We start from the raw sequence: 20178 nt of genomic DNA, 5'->3' as shown, positions 1-20178 counted from the left end.
TTTTAAATAGAACCTTTGTTGTATTTGGCTGGCGACTAATTTTAGTTGGAGCCTTTCAAATGACTCATTTAGTGAGACTATTAGCATGTGTACCCTTGGTCAAGTCAAATAATATTTAGAACAGTGTCATGCACTCTAATTGCTCTGTCAGTTTTATCTTTAGTGTAGGATCATTGCTTATCCCTACAGAGTCATTCTGGATGAGTTTTTTGTTACAACTCAGTGGCCTGCTGAATAGAATTAAAATAGAACACTTATTCTCAAATGGACTAAAACATATAAACTCGCATATATATATGACATGCACATCATTTGTGCCTTAAATTTGTGTTTCCAAACGCATTGAACCGATTACTTTTCCTATATCTGCTTTTAAGGACTCTTGAAGTAAACTCAGATTTTTCATCACGTGAAATCCATCAGGCTGTTTTACTTTTAGGAGTGAGTTTGAACGCCACGCTAGGACCTTGATGTAAGGTGAATTTAGCATAGAACTGTGCATAAAACAAGTGGTTTTCGTTCCACAGCCCGAAGTTTTTTATCTCTGAAATAGCTAAAGGACATTCTTTCTTAGGAAGGAAATTGTCAAAAGATGAATTCAGAGGGTGACATTTTAATAAAGCTGAGGTTTTGTCTTTGCCGTTTTTTCTTTTGGCGCAGTCTTCCAGAATACTTCCAAAATGGATGAGGAAGGTTTTTGAAAAGGAAAGTTATTTTATTGAGACAACATAAACCACAGGCATAAGGAACTGTGACTGCTGTTCTACCAGGTGAGGATGGTGATCCCTATCCTTATTGATGCCATGGTGTCCTGCATAGACCTGCAGCTCCGCCTGAGGGCTTTCTCTTGGCCTGTGCTACAGGCTGGAGTGTCCACTGCCTAATGTCCCTGGGAGCAACCCTCAGCCAAAGTAAGGAGGGGGGACAATAAATCCCCCAGTGCGTTAGTTCAGGTCATCTGGGGAGCAGTCTCTGAGATGGCGTTAGGTATATTGATACAAGAGATTTGGGGCAGGGAATGACAATGAGGGGCAAAGGACGGGGGCGGGAGGAGGCTGGCAGAGCCTTAGTGCTGAGAGGTTGTGAGGCAGGGAAGGAATGAAAGAAGGTGTCAGACATCGGTGCGGTTCGAAGAAAGTTCCAGCAAGGCTGACAGAGCCCTCGATACAAAGTTAACGATTCCGAGGAGTTTCATGTCTCCAGGAGCTGGCCTGCCTTTGTATCCCACCACGCTCAGTAATTGGTGGAGAGCAGTTCTTGGGAAGCATGGCCTGTACGAGCAGATTCTTGTAGAAAATCTAAGGCACGATTTCACGTCTGCCACACGGGCTTCCTAATCTCATAGGAAAACAGGTTTCACATCATCTCCCAGAGGGCTTCATTTGATTTGAACCATGGTCGTCTGCAGTGATAACCTCATCACCCAGAACTGGCCAAGAATTTCACAAGTCTTCAAGCAAGTACTTTCCTCGTGAGAATATACTAAAATGTAGAGTTCCCTAATTGTTGTTTTTTGTTTCTCCCCGCCCCCCCGCCCCCGGTATGCGGGCCTCTCACTGTTGTGGCCTCTCCCGTTGCGGAGCGCAGGCTCAGCGGCCATGGCTCACGGGCCCAGCCGCTCCGCGGCATGTGGGATCTTCCCGGACCGGGGCACGAACCCGTGTCCCCTGCATCGGCAGGCGGACTCTCAACCACTGCGCCACCAGGGAAGCCCCCTAATTGTTTTAAAGACAGGTTTATTGAGGTATGAGTTATAAAGTGTAAAGTTCACCCTCTGTAAACATGTATAGTTCAGTGAGTGTGGACGAATGCCTACTTCTGTTTTAAATGCTCATTTCCCTTGAAATCATGAAATCCTCCTAAAAATGGTCAAGTGTTTTAGAGCTGCAAAATACAATATGAAAACGTCAGTTGCTACATTGTAGTGGTTCTTTACGGTTACAATAACTCTCCTAATTTCTAACATTGTAATATCCATATACTAAAGGGAGTGTTGCCATTCCCTGATTATGGCAAAGAACACTCTGGTCTGTGGTGTCAAGTAAATGAAAATGAGAACAATTAAACTATCTATGGGTGTTAGGTTCACAGCTGCTGAGAGTGACTACAGATTGCCCAGCAAAGGCAGACAGGCTAAAAATTGCTATATGGGATTGGTATTAATAGGCAGTGTTGACCGGCCCATGGTCTGCTTCTGGACCTCCGGGCCCCGGTAATTTATTTGTACTGGCTTCCTCCCTGCCCTGTCAGCGCTAACTCTAGCAGAGGCTCAGAGGTTAGAATCATCCGGTACGATGAGAATGCCTAGCACAGAGTTTCTCGGAATGTATACTGTGGTCCACCAGTTCCCGGGCTCTTACTTTAAAAGATCTTTAGGGAAATGAGACTTAGATATAAGACATGACACCATCAAACTCCTAAAAGAGAACGTAGACAAAACATTCTCTGACATAAATCATACCAGTGCTTTCTTAGGTTAATCTCCCAAGGCAATAGAAATAAAAGCAAAAATAAACAAATGAAACCTAATCAAACTTACCAGCTTTTGTACAGCAAAGGAAACCATAAAATGAAAAGACAACCTACGAACTGGGAGAAAATATTTGCAAATGATGCGACTGACAAGGGCTTAATTTCCAAAATAGACAGACAGCTCATACAACTCAACAAAAATAACAACCCAATTGAAAAATGGGCAGAAGGCCTAAATAGACATTTCTCCAAAGAAGACATACAAATGGCCAACGGGCACATGAATAGACGCTTAACATCGTTAATTATTAGAGAAATGCAAATCAAAACTACAATGAGGTACTACACCTCAGACTGGTCAGAATGGCCATTATTCTAAAAAATCGACACATAACAAGTGCTGGAGAAAGTGTAGAGGGAAGGGAACCCATCTACACGGTTGGTGGGAATGTAAATTGGTGCAGCCATTACCGAAAACAGTATGGAGGTTCCTCAAAAAACTAAAAATAGAGTTGCCATGTGATCCAGCAATCCCACTCCTGGGCATATATCTGGACAAAACTATAATTGAAAAAGATACATGCGCCCCAATGTTCATAGCAGTGAAGTAAGTCAGAAAGAGAAAGACAAATACCACATGACATCACATATGTGGAGTCTAAAATACAACACAAATGAACTTATCTATGAAACAGAAACAGACTCACAGACATGGAGAACATAGACTTGTAGTTGCCAAGTTCGGGGGGATGGGGTGGATTGGAAGTTAGGGTTTAGCAGATGTAAACCATTATTTATATAGAATGGATAAACAACAAGGTCCTACTATATAGCACAGGGAACTATACCCAATATCCTGTGATAAACCATAATGGAAAAAATATGAAAAAGAATGTATATATGTGTATAACTGAATCACTTTGCTGCACAGCAGAAATTAACACATTGTAAATCAACTATACTTCAATAAAATAAATTTTAAAAAGAAAGATCTTTAGGAAAATGTACCTTATACCCCATGCTTGATCATTCAAAATACACGGTAAATGATAAAAAGTTTGACAAATCCTGTAGAAACCATTTTAAGCTACTTTACAAAAGCACTTTGACCACGAAAGCTTACCTTTTACATGTACCTTTAGATGTTGAAATTCCAGAGGTGCCTGCTGCTTAGGGACCAAGAGCCATGTTGCAGAGTGAACATCCTACAGCCCTGATCTCAGGAAGGCCAAGCCCTGTTATGGCTCTGGTCCTTTGCTTTCCACAAGAATCCTTGTGTGGCACTAAAACAAACCATCTTAACTCTCTTGACTTGGTTTCTTTTTCCAACTGAAAACTATTTTTGTCACATACAATTCCCTTGTTTGCTCCAGTTGCAATGTTCTTAACTCTGGTATGTGTGAGCAACTTTTCAGTCTTTGAAGTTTTTGTTTGTTTTATTCTCACAATGATTCTGCTCTCAAACTTACTGTCACATACAATTCCCTTGTTTGCTCCAGTTGCAATGTTCTTAACTCTGGTATGTGTGAGCAACTTTTCAGTCTTTGAAGTTTTTGTTTGTTTTATTCTCACAGTGATTCTGCTCTCAAACTTACTATATATATATATATATATATTTTGTGTGTGTGTGTGTGTGTGTGGTATGCGGGCCTCCCTCTGTTGCGGCCTCTCCCGTTGCGGAGCACAGGCCCCGGACGCGCAGGCCCGGCGGCCACGGCTCACGGGCCCAGCCGCTCCGCGGCACGCGGGATCCTCCCGGACCGGGGCGCGAACCCGGTTCCCCTGCATCGGCAGGCGGACGCGCAACCACTGCGCCACCAGGGAAGCCCAAACTTACTATATTTTTGACTGACAAAATTTCTATTTTTCCAGTTTAAAATCTTGTCCTTTACTATGAACTTATTCAAAGCAAACAGCTAATGCTATTTGTAACCTACTGTTGAGTTGCCTCTCAAGAAAGACCACCATTTTCTCTTTAACGAGGAGTCATCCTTGCCTGTATAATAGATCTCTGCAGATTCTGATATGAAGGTTAGCTCTAGTCTGTGTAACCTGAAAAAAAAGCTATTAAAGATAACTGAGGGCTTCCCTGGTGGCGCAGTGGTTGAGAGTCCGCCTGCCGATGCAGGGGACGCGGGTTCGTGCCCCGGTCTGGGAGGATCCCACGTGCCGCGGAGCGGCTGGGCCCGTGAGCCGTGGCCGCTGAGCCTGCGCGTCCGGAGCCTGTGCTCCGAAACGGGAGAGGCCACAACGGTGAGAGGTTGGGGCATGCAGGTTCTTAGTTCCCCCACCAGTGATCAAACCCGTGCCCCGTGCAGTGGAAGCACAGAGTCTTAACCACTGGACCGCCAGGGAAGTCCCTAAAAATCATGACGTTTGCTTTCAATTCATTGAAGCTATTGGAGCTGTTATCTGAAACACCTATCGGGCTGTTTTACTGATTGTCTGTGGATGCTGTAACAAATTACCACAAACTGGGTAGTTTGAAACAGCAGAAATTCATTTCCTCACAGTTCTGGAGTCCAGAGGTTCGAAATGAAGGTATTGGCAGAGCTATGCTACCTTCTAGGGTTCTAGGGAAGAATCCTTCCTGCCCTCTTCCAGATTTTGGTAGCTGCTGACATCACTTGGCTAGTGGCCACGTTGCTGCAGTCTCTACCTCTGTCTTCACACTGCCTCTGTGTGTGTGTGTAATCTCCCTCTGCTGTCTCCTTATAAGTACATTTGTGATTGCATTTAGGGCCTACCCAGATAATCCAAAATAATTTCAAAATTCTTCACTCAATCATATCTACAGACTTGTTTTCCCTGTAAATTAATATTCACACGTTCCAGGGATTAGGATGTGGATATCTTTTGGAGGTGGTATTTTTCATCCTACCACAGGCCTCATTGCTCATTTTCAAGGTTCAATGGGCTGATGGTCTCAGCCCATCTCTGTAGGCCCTTAGGACCTCACTAAGAAGTTTGTGTATACCACCTAACTTGCATTTTAAGTCAGCCAAGCCCAAAGACGCTCTTCAAATTTGGTGACAATTTGTCCAGCTATTTTCAAGTGCTGTAATAAAGAAGTATAAATATGAAAGAGAGACAAGAAAAAGAAGAAATAGAGTCTTTAACAGTCACTAATAAAATGGCCCTTATGTTTTTAAACCCTGAGCATGTGCTTATTTCATGACTACAGTAAGCTATTTTGAAAGGGTTTGGCCAGAGAAAACCATAATTCAAAAAGACACATGCACCCCAATGTTCATTGCAGCACTATTTACAATAGCCAGGTCATGGAAGCAGCCTAAGTGTCCATCAACAGATGAATGGATAAAGAAGATGTACATATATACACTGGAATATTACTCAGCCATAAAAAGGAATGAAACTGGGTCATCTGCAGAAACGTGGATGGACCTAGAGACTGTCATACAGAGTGAAGTAAGTCAGAAAGAGAAAAACAAATATCGTATATTAACGCGTATATGTGTAATCTAGAAAAATGGTACAGATGAACCGGTCTGCAACGCAGAAATAGAGACACAGATGTAGAGAACAAACGTATGGACACCAACGGGGGAAAGCGGGGGTGGGTGATGGTGGTGGTATGAATTGGGAGATTGGGATTGATACATATACACTAATACGTATAAAATAGATAACTAATAAGAACCTGCTGTATAAAATAAAATAAAATAAAATAAAATCCAACCATTACCAAAAAAAAAAAAAAGAAAAAAGAAAGGGTTTGGTAAAGCTGTGGCCTTCTACTGACAGCTCTACTAATAAGAGTCCAGTTTAACCTGAAGAAAAGCAGCAATTCAGACCGAGAACCAAGAAACGCTGGCCTAAATTTCCTTAGTTCAAAATCCAAAGAAACCAGGAATAGGCAGAACATCTACTTCTAAAAGGGCCTAGCACCGATATTTCCCACTCTGAGAAAGGAGAGGTTCCTAGAGCAGCCGCACGCAGACACAGGTGCACAGGAAGTTTTGCTGTGGGCAAGTTTGGTTTGCGGTCCCAGCTTCACTTCAAACTGAGTAATTTCTAACAAGTTAACTTTTCTGTGTCTCAGCTGTCATAAAAAGCAACTTCCAAGCAACATACTCAATAACATCTACACATCTTCTGGAGCCATAACCTTACATGTGTTTTTCTGGTGCATATCTGTCTGGTATTCCTTCGAGGCTATACAAGTATTATACCTGAAAAGGCAAATAAGAAAAAATCCATTCTCACCCGCTCCCATTTCATTTTTCTCTGTCCAGTGCAACCTCCAATTGAAATGGGTTCTTCTGGAGGTGGGGGGGAAAAAAAAAAGCAAGCATGGACCAGTAGAGTATCTTAATGAGTTTAATTCTGAGGCTGCTGTTAGTAACCACTACCGAGAGCAAAACAGTTTTTCTGAGGAGATAGAACATATTAAATGAGAGAAATCCCCTCCAGTTCTCAGAACTAAACCTGTGTCTCTGCGTATCTCCTTCTATAAAAGAAGTGGTTTCTTTTCTAATGAACTATAGCTACTGTAGTATCCTGAAACCAGGGTGGGTCCAGCTTCTCTAAAATGGATGAAGAAATGTTAAATCAAGCCACATGACAGGGCCTGGAGGGGGAAATGATCTTGTGCAATATGCTAAATTTAAATTCTGCTTTTGCTGTTAATAAAAGCAAGAAGGGGAAGAGGCAAAGAAAGAGCAAAGGCAAGAGGAAACAGTTTCCTGGGGGTGCTGAGTTCTTCAGGTTTTCAATTCCTTTTGACCCTCTGGGTTTTGACTTCATTCCCACATTTAGGTCTACTAAGTGCAAACGGAATGAGAAGTCCGTGGGACACACTGATATTAACCAGGAAGCATGATTTGTTGAAAAATGAGGATAGGATGAAAGGATAAGATGTCTTTAGTTATGAGATAACACGGTTGGCAGGAGCTACTCTCCATTCAGTGCCGACCATAGCTGCCTCGGCCTCAGTACAGCCATGTTGGAGTCTGGAGATCCTGACTCGGGACTTTCCACTCCACTGTACATACAGCCGAGCACTCTTTTTTTTTTTTTTTTTTCACACACACACACATTGTATTTTATTTTTACAAGAGATAAATAAACTGACACCAAGCATTGTAAATGGATGACAACAAAAGCAACAATGATTGCAATTACCAGACATGAAACACACTCATACTATGTCATAGTATTGACATTCAGTCCAGTAATCCTCCACTGTAACAGCTCCTTTACTTTGCAGTGAAAATTGATTTGTATATTTTTTGCCTCTGAGTCCTTGTGGGATTTTTTTTTTTTATTCAAACAGCAAGTCACAAGAATTATAATCATCCTCATCAGTTCACTCAGTCCCATGTAATTAATTAATTGTTTTTTCATCTTGATCTTTTGTTAAAACTTTTATGAATTCATCAGTTTTCCATTAGAGTTCTGAAAATGCTTATTCATTCAGTTCAGCAGTATAGTCAGCTACCAGAAAAACCTGTACTTGTCAGAGTCTTTTCCATGAATTCCTTGAAGATGAAACCCTTTTATAGGAACACATTTGCAAAAGCATCAGAGTACACCCAGAATTGTCTGTAAATGACAAAAGACTTAAAAATGACCACGGTTAAAGATCTGATGAAAGTTCATAATAATGCAATTGACAAGGAAAATTAGTTATTTCTGAGATATACATTTTACGAGCACAACAGAAAAAGGAGCACTTTTTAAATAGTGCTCCTGAGAGCTCCAGAGCACACCAGAAGAAAAGGCAGCGAACACAGTTGTTCCAAAGCAGACATTAGTTTTTCTTCCTGTTACCTACCCAGACGCTCAGAATAAGAACTCGGCGCTGTTCGCGGTGAGACACCATGGACAGCTCTTCAGGCGCTGCCCTGTTGCCCAGCGTCCTGACTGTCCCGAAGCCTCCCCCCAGCCAGTTAGGCCGGTGGGGGAGGCAGGGGGTGGTCCTGACACCCTTCTTGGGCACCTATCAATACCCAGCCCCCAAAGCTTTTCCCCTGAGTCCCTCCCCGTGGTTGGTAAGCTCTGAAAAGCCCACGCGAGGGGCCCGGGGAGGCCGCATCCTCCCTCTCCCGGCACCCTCAGCGGTGGGACCCGCAGCTGCAGCTTGGAGAACACGCCGCCCGAGGAGAAGAAGAAGGTCGCTGCGCGTGGAGGCGGCGGGCAGCCACGGCTACCTGGCCAGCAGGGCAGCGCAGAGGGGGCGGGACCTCCCCCCGACGCCCCGCCCTTCCCCGCGAGGGGCGGGCCTTCCGCCCCCGGCCGCGGCGCCATGCGGAAGAGATGGGCCTGCTGGAGCGGAAGTGACGCTTCGGGCGGCTGTGGCGGCGGCGGCGGCTGCGGAAGAGGGAGGAGGAGGAGCCGGAGGAAGAGGTGAGCCGCCGGCTGGTGGGGGGGGCGGGGAGCGGCAGCGGCCAGACGCACCGGCTGCGGGGCGCGCGGGCCGGCGCTTCCTGAAGCAGTCTCCACCTCCGCAGCCTGGGCGGGAGCGGTGAGCGGCGACCGCGGGCAGCCAGGTACTGGAGGACAGGCGGGGTGGTTGGGAGACCACCGGTTGTGCGGGGCGCCGCGTCGGGCGGGGGACAGAGGTGACAGCGGCTGTCAGCCTGCCCGCGGGAAAGGCACCGAGTCGGTTTGGGCGCCTGGTCATCTCTTCTGGAGTATAATGGAGGGATCGGGCTGCTCCGCACTTCTGTCCCCCTGGGAAGGAGCCGCTTTCCGGGCGGTCGGCTGCCGGGAACCCCAGAGGAGCCTCGGTCCGGTCCATGTCCCGACTCGTGACTCTTCCCGGGTGGCCGTTCATATCCACTGGCTGCTGCCTGCGGACCCCTCAGCCGGCGGTGCCCTGGCGCTGGGCTGGAGGCGGCGGTAACCTGTACCGCTGCTCTTGCCCTTCACCGCCGCCCCCGGGAGAGCCCGTTGTGTCGGATAATCCTTTCCCTTCTCTCGCCCCCTAAGGCGCTTTGAATCAGCCTTGTTAACCTTCCTTCGCACCTACCTCTTCTTGCCCCGCAGAGGATCGGCTTGAAGTTTCCGAATCGTTTCCCTTTCAACGTAGTTGACAAATTCTGAAGCAGGAAGCTGATAAACAACTCCGAGCGAAATACGCTCAAAATGTTTCCTTTTGGTAAACATTAAGTAAAGGGGAAACTCATCTTCACCAAACCGTTCATGGACTTGGAGTGATAAAACCCTGTCTTGCCTTGCTGTGAGAATTGGTAGCTTTTCCTCTTGCTTTTCGGTAAAATTAAGTGACGACTTATCTTTTGGAATCAACCATTCTCTCCCCAAGCTTCCCCCCCCCTTTTTTTTTACTACCCCACCCCCCATCAAAACCTGGCAGGGAGGGACTTCTGGATGCCTTGCAGTCCTTGCTGCAGAAGGAAACATTAGCTTCATTTGATTTGCTTTGCTTGGTTTTCACAGGGCTGCCTCGGAAGAAAGGAGAATGGCGTTCAGCAAAGGATTTCGGATCTATCACAAATTGGATCCTCCACCTTTCAGCCTCATAGTGGAAACTAGGCATAAGGAAGAATGTCTCATGTTCGAGTCTGGGGCTGTAGCTGTGCTCTGTAAGTCATCTCTCACAGCCCAGCTGATCAGGGTCTGTTTTGCTTGAAATAATTCAGATTCAACCATTTTTTTTTAAAGAAGACTCTGATACGCTTTTATTTCCTTTTAGCCAGACCTTATTTTCTTTGAAACTTTTCCTTTCTTTTCTTCCCCCACTGCAGGTTTTTGTTGGGGGTGGGGGGGGGGTGCAGGTTGGGTACAGATTTTTGCTTTCTTGGGCTTTTCTGCTGCATCTCAAAGTGAATCTTTCTTTCCAAAAAAATTATGGTTGCAATGTATAGCGCATCACATAAACCTGTAAAATGGCTTGCTTGACATTTTTGCTGCAATGAACAGCATTTCTTATAGGCCAGTTGTAGTAATGGACTCTAAGAGTATTTATTTAATATTGTTGGAGGATTGTATGGTGAGGCGCTTACATTTTCATTAAGAGGACTGTAAACAACCTTCAAAGTTTCATGTAAGGTAGGTGACTGATTTCATATTGTTTAAGAAACTGCTCTGATAGTTTATTTTAAAGAAAAGGACTCCTGCAGCACAAGAAAAAAAGTAGATTAGTAAGGCTTGGGTTATTTTGTGGGCAGATGGATGAAATTAAAACTAAACAGATTAATTTGAACCATTACACTTGGTCATATAAGATTTCGTCTGGTAACCTCAATTTGGGATTATTTCAAATGTGACTGTGTCGTCAGAGGCTCTCTAGTGGTAATGACTTGTTCTGTATTATGCTTTTGCTATGTAGGATCAGTTTAGTTATTGGTCATATTTTTAAAAATTAAAAAATACCATTTGAAAGGCATACTTACAGCTGTAAACCCCTAAATATTTTAAACTGTTAAACTTTCTCCGTATTCAGTAGTGAAGGGGCAGAAGACCCTAATCTCTGCATACAGAATACTAACGTACAGAATATTAATATCAGTGGAACCTGATTGATCTTAATACTCTGAAATAGCAAAATTTTATCCTGATTGGGGGAAAGGATAGTGACATAATGAAAAGTCTTAAGCAGAGAACAATGTATAAGAAATATGTATTTTTTGGTACATATGGTAACATGGTTTGAGTGAACAGGAAGAGGCTATATGTGTTCTAAGAAACAAGTGTTAGTAATATGGGTTATATTCAGTCAGACTTAATTCATTTACTGATACATTGTTATTTATGCTTAAATCAACTAAAATATCACTTGCTACAATATTAATTTTGCAAAGCATGTTTCTTCATACTACAAATATTATTCTTATACTGATGAATTCTATCTAAATAAAACTATCTGTGGGGAAAAAGGTTTGTTTTAGCATGTGAAACCCTTTTCAGCTGCTTGTGTTTTTTGCTGATTTCCTAATTTGTCTAAATTCTAAATGTTTCTCTAATTGTGATTACTGGTAATAATGGGAAGTCAGATTTTCAGCTGCAAAGTATGTATTACCTGTAGTTATTAGGGTTATTGCTATACTTTACTCCAAGGTCAGGAAGCCTGAGGATAATCCTACTTCCAAACCTCCAGCAGTCCTCTCTTTTATGCCAAATAATGGTTTAAAAAAACAAAACAAAACAAAACAACTCCCCAAACCATCCGTTTTGGCATTAACATTCATTTTAAGAAAAAGAATCTTAAAAACATTGTCTTAACTATTTATTAACTCTTTTTTATTTTCATTAGATTTAGACTATATAAGTAATTCTTTTCAGGAGAAAAAAACTGTGAATGTTGCCTCTCTCCGTAAAGCTAGCATAAATGGATATATAATCTCTTGGGTATGTCATTAGCTTTTCTACTAATTAGCTTTTCTATGTCAGTAGCTTTTCTACTGTAAACTTTAATATTTAAAACATTAATATTTAAGAGCTGACAGACCTTTTTATAAATTATTTGACTTGTAAAATTAATTTGACATTCAGGTCAGAATGATACCAAGGTGTGTATTGTGCTGTAGAATGTTCATTTTTAAAACCTTCACATTTTTTCAGTGCCTGTTGTATTCAGGGAGCTGTGCTTGGAAAATACTGAGGTGTTCTGTTTATCTTCACCAATCTCAGCCCTTTGAATTTCAATGCATCTTGCATATTAATCTACCAGAAGAATCTCCTAAAATCATTTTTGGTATTAAACCCAAATGTAACCCTATTTTTCAATAAGATTAAGTTCAGACTCCTCAGCCTGTCAATCAGGGCCTGCCATCATTTGGTGCCACCCTGTTGGTTCAGTGTTGATCTCCTTTAAGGGAGACTGGTGTTTCCTCAGCGCTCTCCCAAAGTAGCGTGCTTTTTCCAGCCGTCATCATGCTGTCCCTCTTCCTCCAAGACTGCTAGAATGCTTTTTTCTGCCTTTCCAGTCGAAGACTGTCAGTTCCAGCTTGAGTCTTCTTCCTTCATGAGAATCTGCCCCTCCAGCTCACTCTTGTCTCTTCCTTCCCTTCATTTTGTGGAACTTAGTCTGTATCACAAGAGGAATGCTTTTTATATGCTGCTTTTGTTGTTCTCTACATGCTTGTATGCAGGTGTTTTTCTTGAACGTCCATGGTGAGAGTGACCCTAGGAGGACTCAGTTTCATGTACCCAAAGTTTGTGACTTCTACAGGCTTCAGTTGCCAGGGTTTAAAGTTGAAACAATTAGACATCTTAGGCAATACATATCGTTAAGGATTGACAGTCACTTAATTTTCTTGGCTTAGGCCAGAAGTGCCATGAGATAACCAATATGGAATGTCATTTTTCCTATTGTTAGCACATATTAAAAAATAGGGTGCAAGTGAAAATAAACTCAGCTCATGGATCCTCTTAGGACCCAAGTATCCACTAATCAATCAAGCCTTAGAATTCTGTCTTAATGTTGATAAAGATGTTAAATCAGTCATGATGCTATGACTTAATCAATCAATGAATCAGTGATTTTCAGCCCTGTGTGCACATTATAATTACCTGGGAAGGTTTTTAACAAATACTGATGCCTGGGCTCCAGCCCCGCAGAGATTCTGATATAATTAGATTGGGATGACCGTTTCTGAGCATGGTTTATATAGGCCTTTCTATGATAGACAATGGCATAACTTTTTTGGCTCACAGACGCTATCCAAAATAACCATGTTTCCAGAATTTCAGTGCTGTTACTGTCTACCGTGGGGTCCGTAATGAGTTTCCTTGAAACCCTCAGCCTGAACCAAGTGCTGATGTTCCCATAGCACTTTTAGTCTAGCGCTTTTCACAGAATGTGGAACTGTGTTCAGGTTTCTGCGTCAGGTTTCTGCGTCTGGATGCTTCACTCCTTGAGGAAAAGGCCCAGGTCTCAGTAATCTTTGTATCCCTAGTGCTTAGTTCAGTGTCTTACTCATATTGCAGAATAAATGATTATTAAATAAGTGGCATGGGGAGAAGACTAACCTAATGTAGATTATAGTATTCTATGTTTGTGGTGCAGTATTCTGTGTTTGAAAGTGTGGTACCTTTGCATATAAAATTTATTTTCTATCTTTTAAAGAATTGCTGTTTGACCGAACTGCTGATGTGAAACACATACGTTACACATTGTTTGGATTTGTTACTGAAAAATTCTCTTGGAAATAACTATTAACCACATCATTAAGGTTTTTCTGAAATGCCAATTAAAATGTGTGTGATGAGTGTTCTTCATAATTACCATAAGTACTGTTAATAATTTGTTTTAAAATTACTTTTCTTTAGATGGAAAATAATTTTATCTGTTTCTTTCATTGCATTTATTTATTTAAAAACCCTTTGGAGGGGCTTCCCTGGTGGCGCAGTGGTTGCGCGCCCGCCTGCCGATGCAGCGGAACCGGGTTCGCGCCCCGGTCTGGGAGGATCCCACATGCCGCGGAACGGCTGGGCCCGTGAGCCATGGCCGCTGGGCCTGCGCGTCCCGAGCCTGTGCTCCGCAACGGGAGAGGCCACAACAGAGGGAGGCCCGCATACCACGAAAAAAACAAAACAAAACAAACAAACAAACAAAAACCGTTTGGGGGCTTCCCTGGTGGTGCAGTGGTTGAGAATCCGCCTGCCGATGCAGGGGACACGGGTTCGCGCCCCGGTCCGGGAAGATCCCACATGCCGCAGAGCGGCTGGGCCCGTGAGCCATGGCCACTGAGCCTGCGCGTCCGGAGCCTGTGCTCCGCAACAGGAGAGGCCACAACAGTGAGAGGCCCGCGTACCACAGAAAAAAACAAACAAACAAACAAAAAAACACCTTTGGACTTCCCTGGCGGTCCAGTGGTTAAGACTCCACACTTCCACTGCATGGGGCACGGGTTTGATCCCTGGTTGGGGAAGTAAGATCCCACATGCCTCGAGGCATGGCCAAAAATGAAAAAAATAATAATAGTAAAATAAACATTAAAAAAACCTTCTGAAACGTTCTTAGATAATAGTTAATATGTTTTTTAGTCACATGCCCATTTTTAGTGTTACTCATTTTTGAAAATTACTAGTCCAGAAAAATGTTCAGTTGAACCAAAAATTTGATGTCTATGGAGCAGTGACTCAGTGTAGCAAGTGGACTCTCTGTGACCGGTATCCTGCGTCTGAACCAGCATAAGCACAAGAGTGACGGTCAGCAAGTTGTAACGCTACACCCTGCTTCTTGGAAACTAATTTTTTAAGAGATAAAGGAAGGCATCTATCAGTTTTGTGTTGAGTTCAGTTTTCCTCCACTTTTTACAGTTAGACACATGAAAAGACCATCACAAGGGACAGACAAGTAGCCAGTCAGACAGATACATGCTTTAAATTCACAGGCTATCTCATTATTTTACAACCCATCTCATGCTTTAGTAAAGGTAAATAATTTGCTTTATAATTGTATCCTAAATAGAAGATGGAATAAAGGGAAGGTCAGCACGTCGGAAATGGAGGATGATGTGTGGGTCACATACGTAGTGAGCGTAACATCTGTATTAAACGTAGGAGAGAAGTTTATAAAGGGCATTGGCAATAAACTCTTTGTTGCAGCTGTTTTCCAAATAATGTAAATACTTTTTCCTGTGATTATGTATAGCCTTGGAATGGCACCTTTTTTTTTTTTTGGAATGGCACCTTTTAACTAACCCATATGTGTTTGATTTTCAATGGTTTTTTATATTCATGTGTATACATGGTGCTCACTTCTAGGATCAGCAGTGTTGACTAGTTATGCTGCATAGCTGTATCATAGCCTTACTAGTTGTGTGTGGTTGGTTGACCCTCTGGGTATACAAATGTTAGTCTGAGTGGCGTCTTACTCATTTGTTCATAAGTGAATGATTGTGCATGTGTTGTATGTCATCACATAAAAGGGAGGGAGCAAATAACCATTACATTAAGATAATATTGGACCAGATGACTTACTTGCTCTAAACAGTTTCTTGTACCCCTTAACCTGTCTTCAGAAGTTGCATAGAGTTACAGTAGTGTGTAAATTAAATATTGTGAAGTTATGGATCACCTGTTTAAAAGACGGGGATGTACGGTGTTGAAGTAAATTCCTAACTCTTAAAATGAGAGCTTTTGTTCTTTTGGGTGTCACATGCTGGTATGGTAGGAAGGATTGATTGCTTTTATCTGTCTAGTGGTAAGATTATCTTCAGGCTTTAACTCTGGACCTGGTTTTACCCCACGTTGTCCGTCTAAGTGTCTTTGTCTACCTAATTTGTTTTCTTTTATCATGGAAACCTGAGCTGTAAAACAGAGGGATAATATTCTGGAGCTCTTTGTCACAGAATGTGAAGTGTCTTGCCTTCTCTATGAAACTGCACGCGGCAAAGGAGTCATACTTGCCATTTACTGGAAGTTACTCTGCTAGTCACAGCATTAAGCCAGAGGGGCCTAAGCTTTCTCATTTTGTGGCATCCTTGGGGTCTTATTAAGTTTTTAACAGCACCCCTAAGCCACCCTTCTGTTCATTAAATAGTTAGGTCCAAACAATAAATATTTCTGTCCTAACAACCTTTAGTAGCTGTTTGGGAAAAATACTGCAAAGAAATTGAAAATAATTTATTTCCTTCATAAATAGCCGCAGTTCTTTACTTATGGTATGGGAATGCCTGTTGAGCACTGAACAGCTTTTCAGACCTTGGCACCAGGTTGAAAAGCACCGCCCTCATTGCCTGTTCCACGTTGATTTTGGAGCAGTACTTGTTTTTTTTTTAATCGCAGCAACCACTGAAAACCCAGCTTCCCTAAGATCTGATGTCTGATGTCATAAAGGAACGTACTGCAATCAAATGTTAAAACTCTGAACTACCCCAAGCTAATAGTTTGGGCAGTGTCCAGCATGTGTGGAATATCTCCGTGTTTCTTTCCATTTAAAATATCCCTCGTCTCTCCTGAGAGTTTGCTGAAGTGTCCCAGAGCATCTCAGCATACAGTTTAGACTGGCATTAGACATGCTTTATGTCATTTAATTCTGTGGGTTGTACTTTTATCCGCATTTCGCAGATGTGGAAACTGAGGCTTGGAGAGATTAAATAACTTCTCCAATGACATAGTCTTACCATTTGCTTTTTTGCTGTAATTATTATTTATACTTTTGTTAGGGTGGTGGTTATTATTTGGGGGGGTTGAGGAATGAAGAGCAAAAAGAAAGGAATGCCAGTAGACTTTAAAGTTGAGTGCAGTGGTAAGCATTTTCTAATGAGGGAAGGGTTAAACTTGCTGTGTTTTTACCTACAAACTGTTAATGTCTAAGAGGGAAGCATGGTTTGATTTAGCATTAGGTAGTTAGAAACTTTATGTGTTAACTTTGCCGGGCCAAGTTAAATGTCAGGTTTTAGAATTTTGGATGAGGAGTGTAGTAGGTGGTGATGACAAGCAGTGTGCATAGTTTTCTGTTTGTTTTTTAATTTCCAAATGCTACTAGTCAGCACGATTGCCCTTTAGATAAGTTGCAGTATCTTATCTCTTTTTAAGAAAAAATTTCAAGTTCAGGAAAGAAGTGCCTTTTTTATAGTTGACTTTTTCTGTGCAGAAAAATGAAATTTAGACTTGTTATATATCACTTTATGTTAGGGTTGCAAAAATTCATTTTCTTTTTGTAAATAATTTTTGGAATGTTCATATTTAATAGAAAAGAAAATAAATAGCAACTTAAGTATCAACACTTAAAAAAAACATCAACCTTACTCCTCTATCCTGGACAGCAGGATAGGGCCAGTAGAAGTTCCTAAGTGCCTTCATTTCTTTACCACTTAAGTGTGCTATGAGGAAATAAAAGGTGAAGGCAAAAAGTTTCTCTCTCACTGAACAGTAAAGCCTTGTTATGTGACTTCTTTTTATATGATTTCAGGTCTCTCAGATGTTCTAAAATGTCCTTAAAATATAACTAGGCCAGGAATGTAACAGGATACTTGCTTCTGAGCATGATGGTGTAACAGGATCTGTATTTGCGCCCCCCCCCACCTTAAATAACAACAACAAAAAAAGAACAAAAAAATGTGAAACAAATTTCAGCCCTTGAACAATAGGCAGCACAAGACACGGATCCCTAAGAGAAGGGAAACAAATGAGGGGAGCCTTGCAATCGCTGCCTGGAGAGCTTCCAGGCTACAGCAGCAGCAGGATGAACCCAGGCAAAGCCTGGCAGTCTCCCTGAGTTGAGGAGATAGAGTAGGGACTTCGGCGAAACGCAAGCATCTACAATTCTCAGGACTAAGTACCAGAAAAGGTATAACTGCACAGAGCTCCTGGGATGTGTAGTGGATTCCACTTGATACATCAGCTGAGTTCTGATTGGTGCCAGTGTATGAGGAAGCTGTCAAGGCAGGAAAGAACCACCAAAGAGGAGCAGGCAGAAAAATTCCTGGAGCTCAGGGCTGGGAATAGTTCATGCTCCAAACAGCCAGAATGGAGAAAACTGGTAATACTCAGGGGATTGGGTTGAACACTCAGAGAAGGGTATGTTACTTCAGTAGTGGAGCCAAGTAGCTCTAGACCACATGCTGCTCTGGTCCTGCCTGACAGAGCTTCAAAGCAAGACCCAAAGGGGTCAAACTGTTTCCAAATAATTTCCAAATAACTCAACTGTATCCCAGAATAAAGATTAAGACTGTTTATAGGAATACAAAATGTGTATACATATATCCAGCATTCAACCCTGTCAATTTCACAATGTCTGGCATTCAGTTAAAAATTACCATGCCTGAAAAGAAGCAGGAAAATATACCCTGTAATGAGGAGAAAAGTCAATCCGTAGAAACAAATGCTCAAATTAATAAGAACATTAAAACAGCTATTATAAATATAGTCCATGTGTTCAGGAACACAGGAAAGAATGAGCATGTTAAGGAGAGACGTGAAAAATGTAAAGGCCCAAATCAAACTTCCAGAATTGAAAAAAACAGTGTCTGAAATGAAAAAAATACACTGATGGGGATTAATAGATTAGACTCTGCAGGATAAATGAGTGGCGAATTTGAAGACAAAATAATAGAAACAACCCAAAATGAAGCACAGAAAAGCCGACTAAAATAGATAAACAGAGCATCAGGGGGCTGTGGGACAACTTCAAGTGGCCCCATATGTATGTGCAGTAGGAATCCTAGAAGGAAGGGGGGGGTGGAGCAGGAAAATATTTGAAGAAATAATGGCTGACAAGTTTCCAAAATTGATGAAAACTATAAATCCACGGATCCAAGAAGCTAAATGAACCCCAAGCAGAAGAAGCATGAACAGAAAGAACTACACCCAGATATGTGATCAAATTGCTTAAAACCGGTGACATAGAGAAAAATCCTAAAAACAGCCCAGGAAAGAAAAAAAAAAGATATACATGTAGAAGAAGGAAGATACAAATCATGATAGACTTCTTCAGAAACAGTCCAAGCCAGATGAGAAAGAGCTAGATCTTTAATGTACTAAAATGGAAAAAACAACAACAACAACCCTGAAACTGTCCACCTAGAATTCTGTACCCAGTCACAAAGATGATGTAAAGACTTTCAGATGTTCAGAAGCTAAAAAAAATGAGCCAATTATATGAGTAGCAATTTAAATAGTATTGCTTTTCTTTGCATCTAGCGCCAATACATTCAGAAATTTTGAGGTTCTAAAGTCTGAATCAGTGACATTTTGTTACTTAGTTATGTTTTAACTCTAAGCTTGAAAGAGGCAGAAAGAGTGGAATGGATTAGTGCAACTGGGGTTTAGTCTTGTAAGCAGAGTGCCAAAAGGAGGTATATCTTTAAAAATTGCGTATCATGTTTTTACTGGTGACAGTTTAAATTTGCTGGAGTTTTTTAATGGTTGTTAATAAGAATTTGTGTTTATCTTTTTCCACTAAAATAGATTTTGCAAGTGAAAGCCATTGTTATTCCTCTGTAATGTTACACAATATAAGCGATGCATTCACATTGGAGTGCATTTCATAGCTAATGAACTAATCAAATTACTGTGAGTACATTTGGCATTTGGAGAGATGCATTAACTCTTCGTGGTCAACTGGACACCTATTTAATTACTCCCTCAGTTCAGGCTGAAAGGATTTATGCACTCTTTACACTCCTGGATGATTTTAAGATAACTTAGTTAAAAGAAAAAATAAAAAACAATACTTCTTATTAAATTATTGGCTAAAACATATTGAATGTTATTAAAATACTCTCTTCTTCCCTTTTATTATAGTCTTCTTACATAACTTTATAAAGTGTGTTTGCTTATATAAACTGGGTCTTTGCAATAAATGTTTATTATAGGTTATGTTTCATTTTGTTCACTGGTCGACCATAGGATTGCTGTCGTCTGTTGAATACCTTACTGAAAGGTAGATAAACAGCCTTTTAATATCCTGTGGACCATGTTCGAAGTATAGGCAGGATGAATCTTATTATTTATTTTAGTTTTTAAAGTAAAAAAAATTTATTCATTTATTTATTTATTTGGCCGTGCCGAGTCTTAGTTGCGGCACACGGGCTCTTCGTTACGGCACGCGGATCTTTCAGTTGCGGCATGCGTGTGGGATCTAGTTCCCTGACCAGGGATTGAACCCAGGACCCCTGCATTGGGAGCGCGGAGTCTTAACCACTGGACCATCAGGGAAGTCCTGAATCTTATTATTATTATTATTATTTTTTTTTTTTTTGCGGTACGCGGGCCTCTCACTGTTGTGGCCTCTCCCGTCGCGGATCACAGGCTCCGGACGCGCAGGCT

At 41.9% G+C, this 20178-nt stretch overlaps 1 protein-coding gene across 4 annotated transcripts in view; it reads left to right on the top strand.

Annotated features, from left to right (window-relative positions):
- The first annotated feature begins 8894 nt into the window (after nt 1-8894).
- SYNJ1 (synaptojanin 1) overlaps nt 8895-20178 on the top strand; it is an 84727-nt gene continuing 73443 nt past the window's right edge. For all 4 annotated transcript variants that reach the window (XM_028492615.2, XM_028492614.2, XM_007100604.4 and 1 more), the window contains exons 1-2: nt 8895-8984; nt 9895-10040. In XM_028492615.2, the coding sequence (XP_028348416.1) occupies nt 9917-10040 (124 nt within the window). In that variant the 5' untranslated portion in view covers nt 8895-8984; nt 9895-9916. The remainder of the gene's footprint in view (nt 8985-9894; nt 10041-20178) is intronic.

This window comes from Physeter macrocephalus, chromosome 8 (assembly GCF_002837175.3).
Source record: "Physeter macrocephalus isolate SW-GA chromosome 8, ASM283717v5, whole genome shotgun sequence".
Lineage (NCBI taxonomy): Eukaryota > Metazoa > Chordata > Mammalia > Artiodactyla > Physeteridae > Physeter > Physeter macrocephalus.
This window is presented reverse-complemented; position numbering and strand designations above follow the sequence as displayed.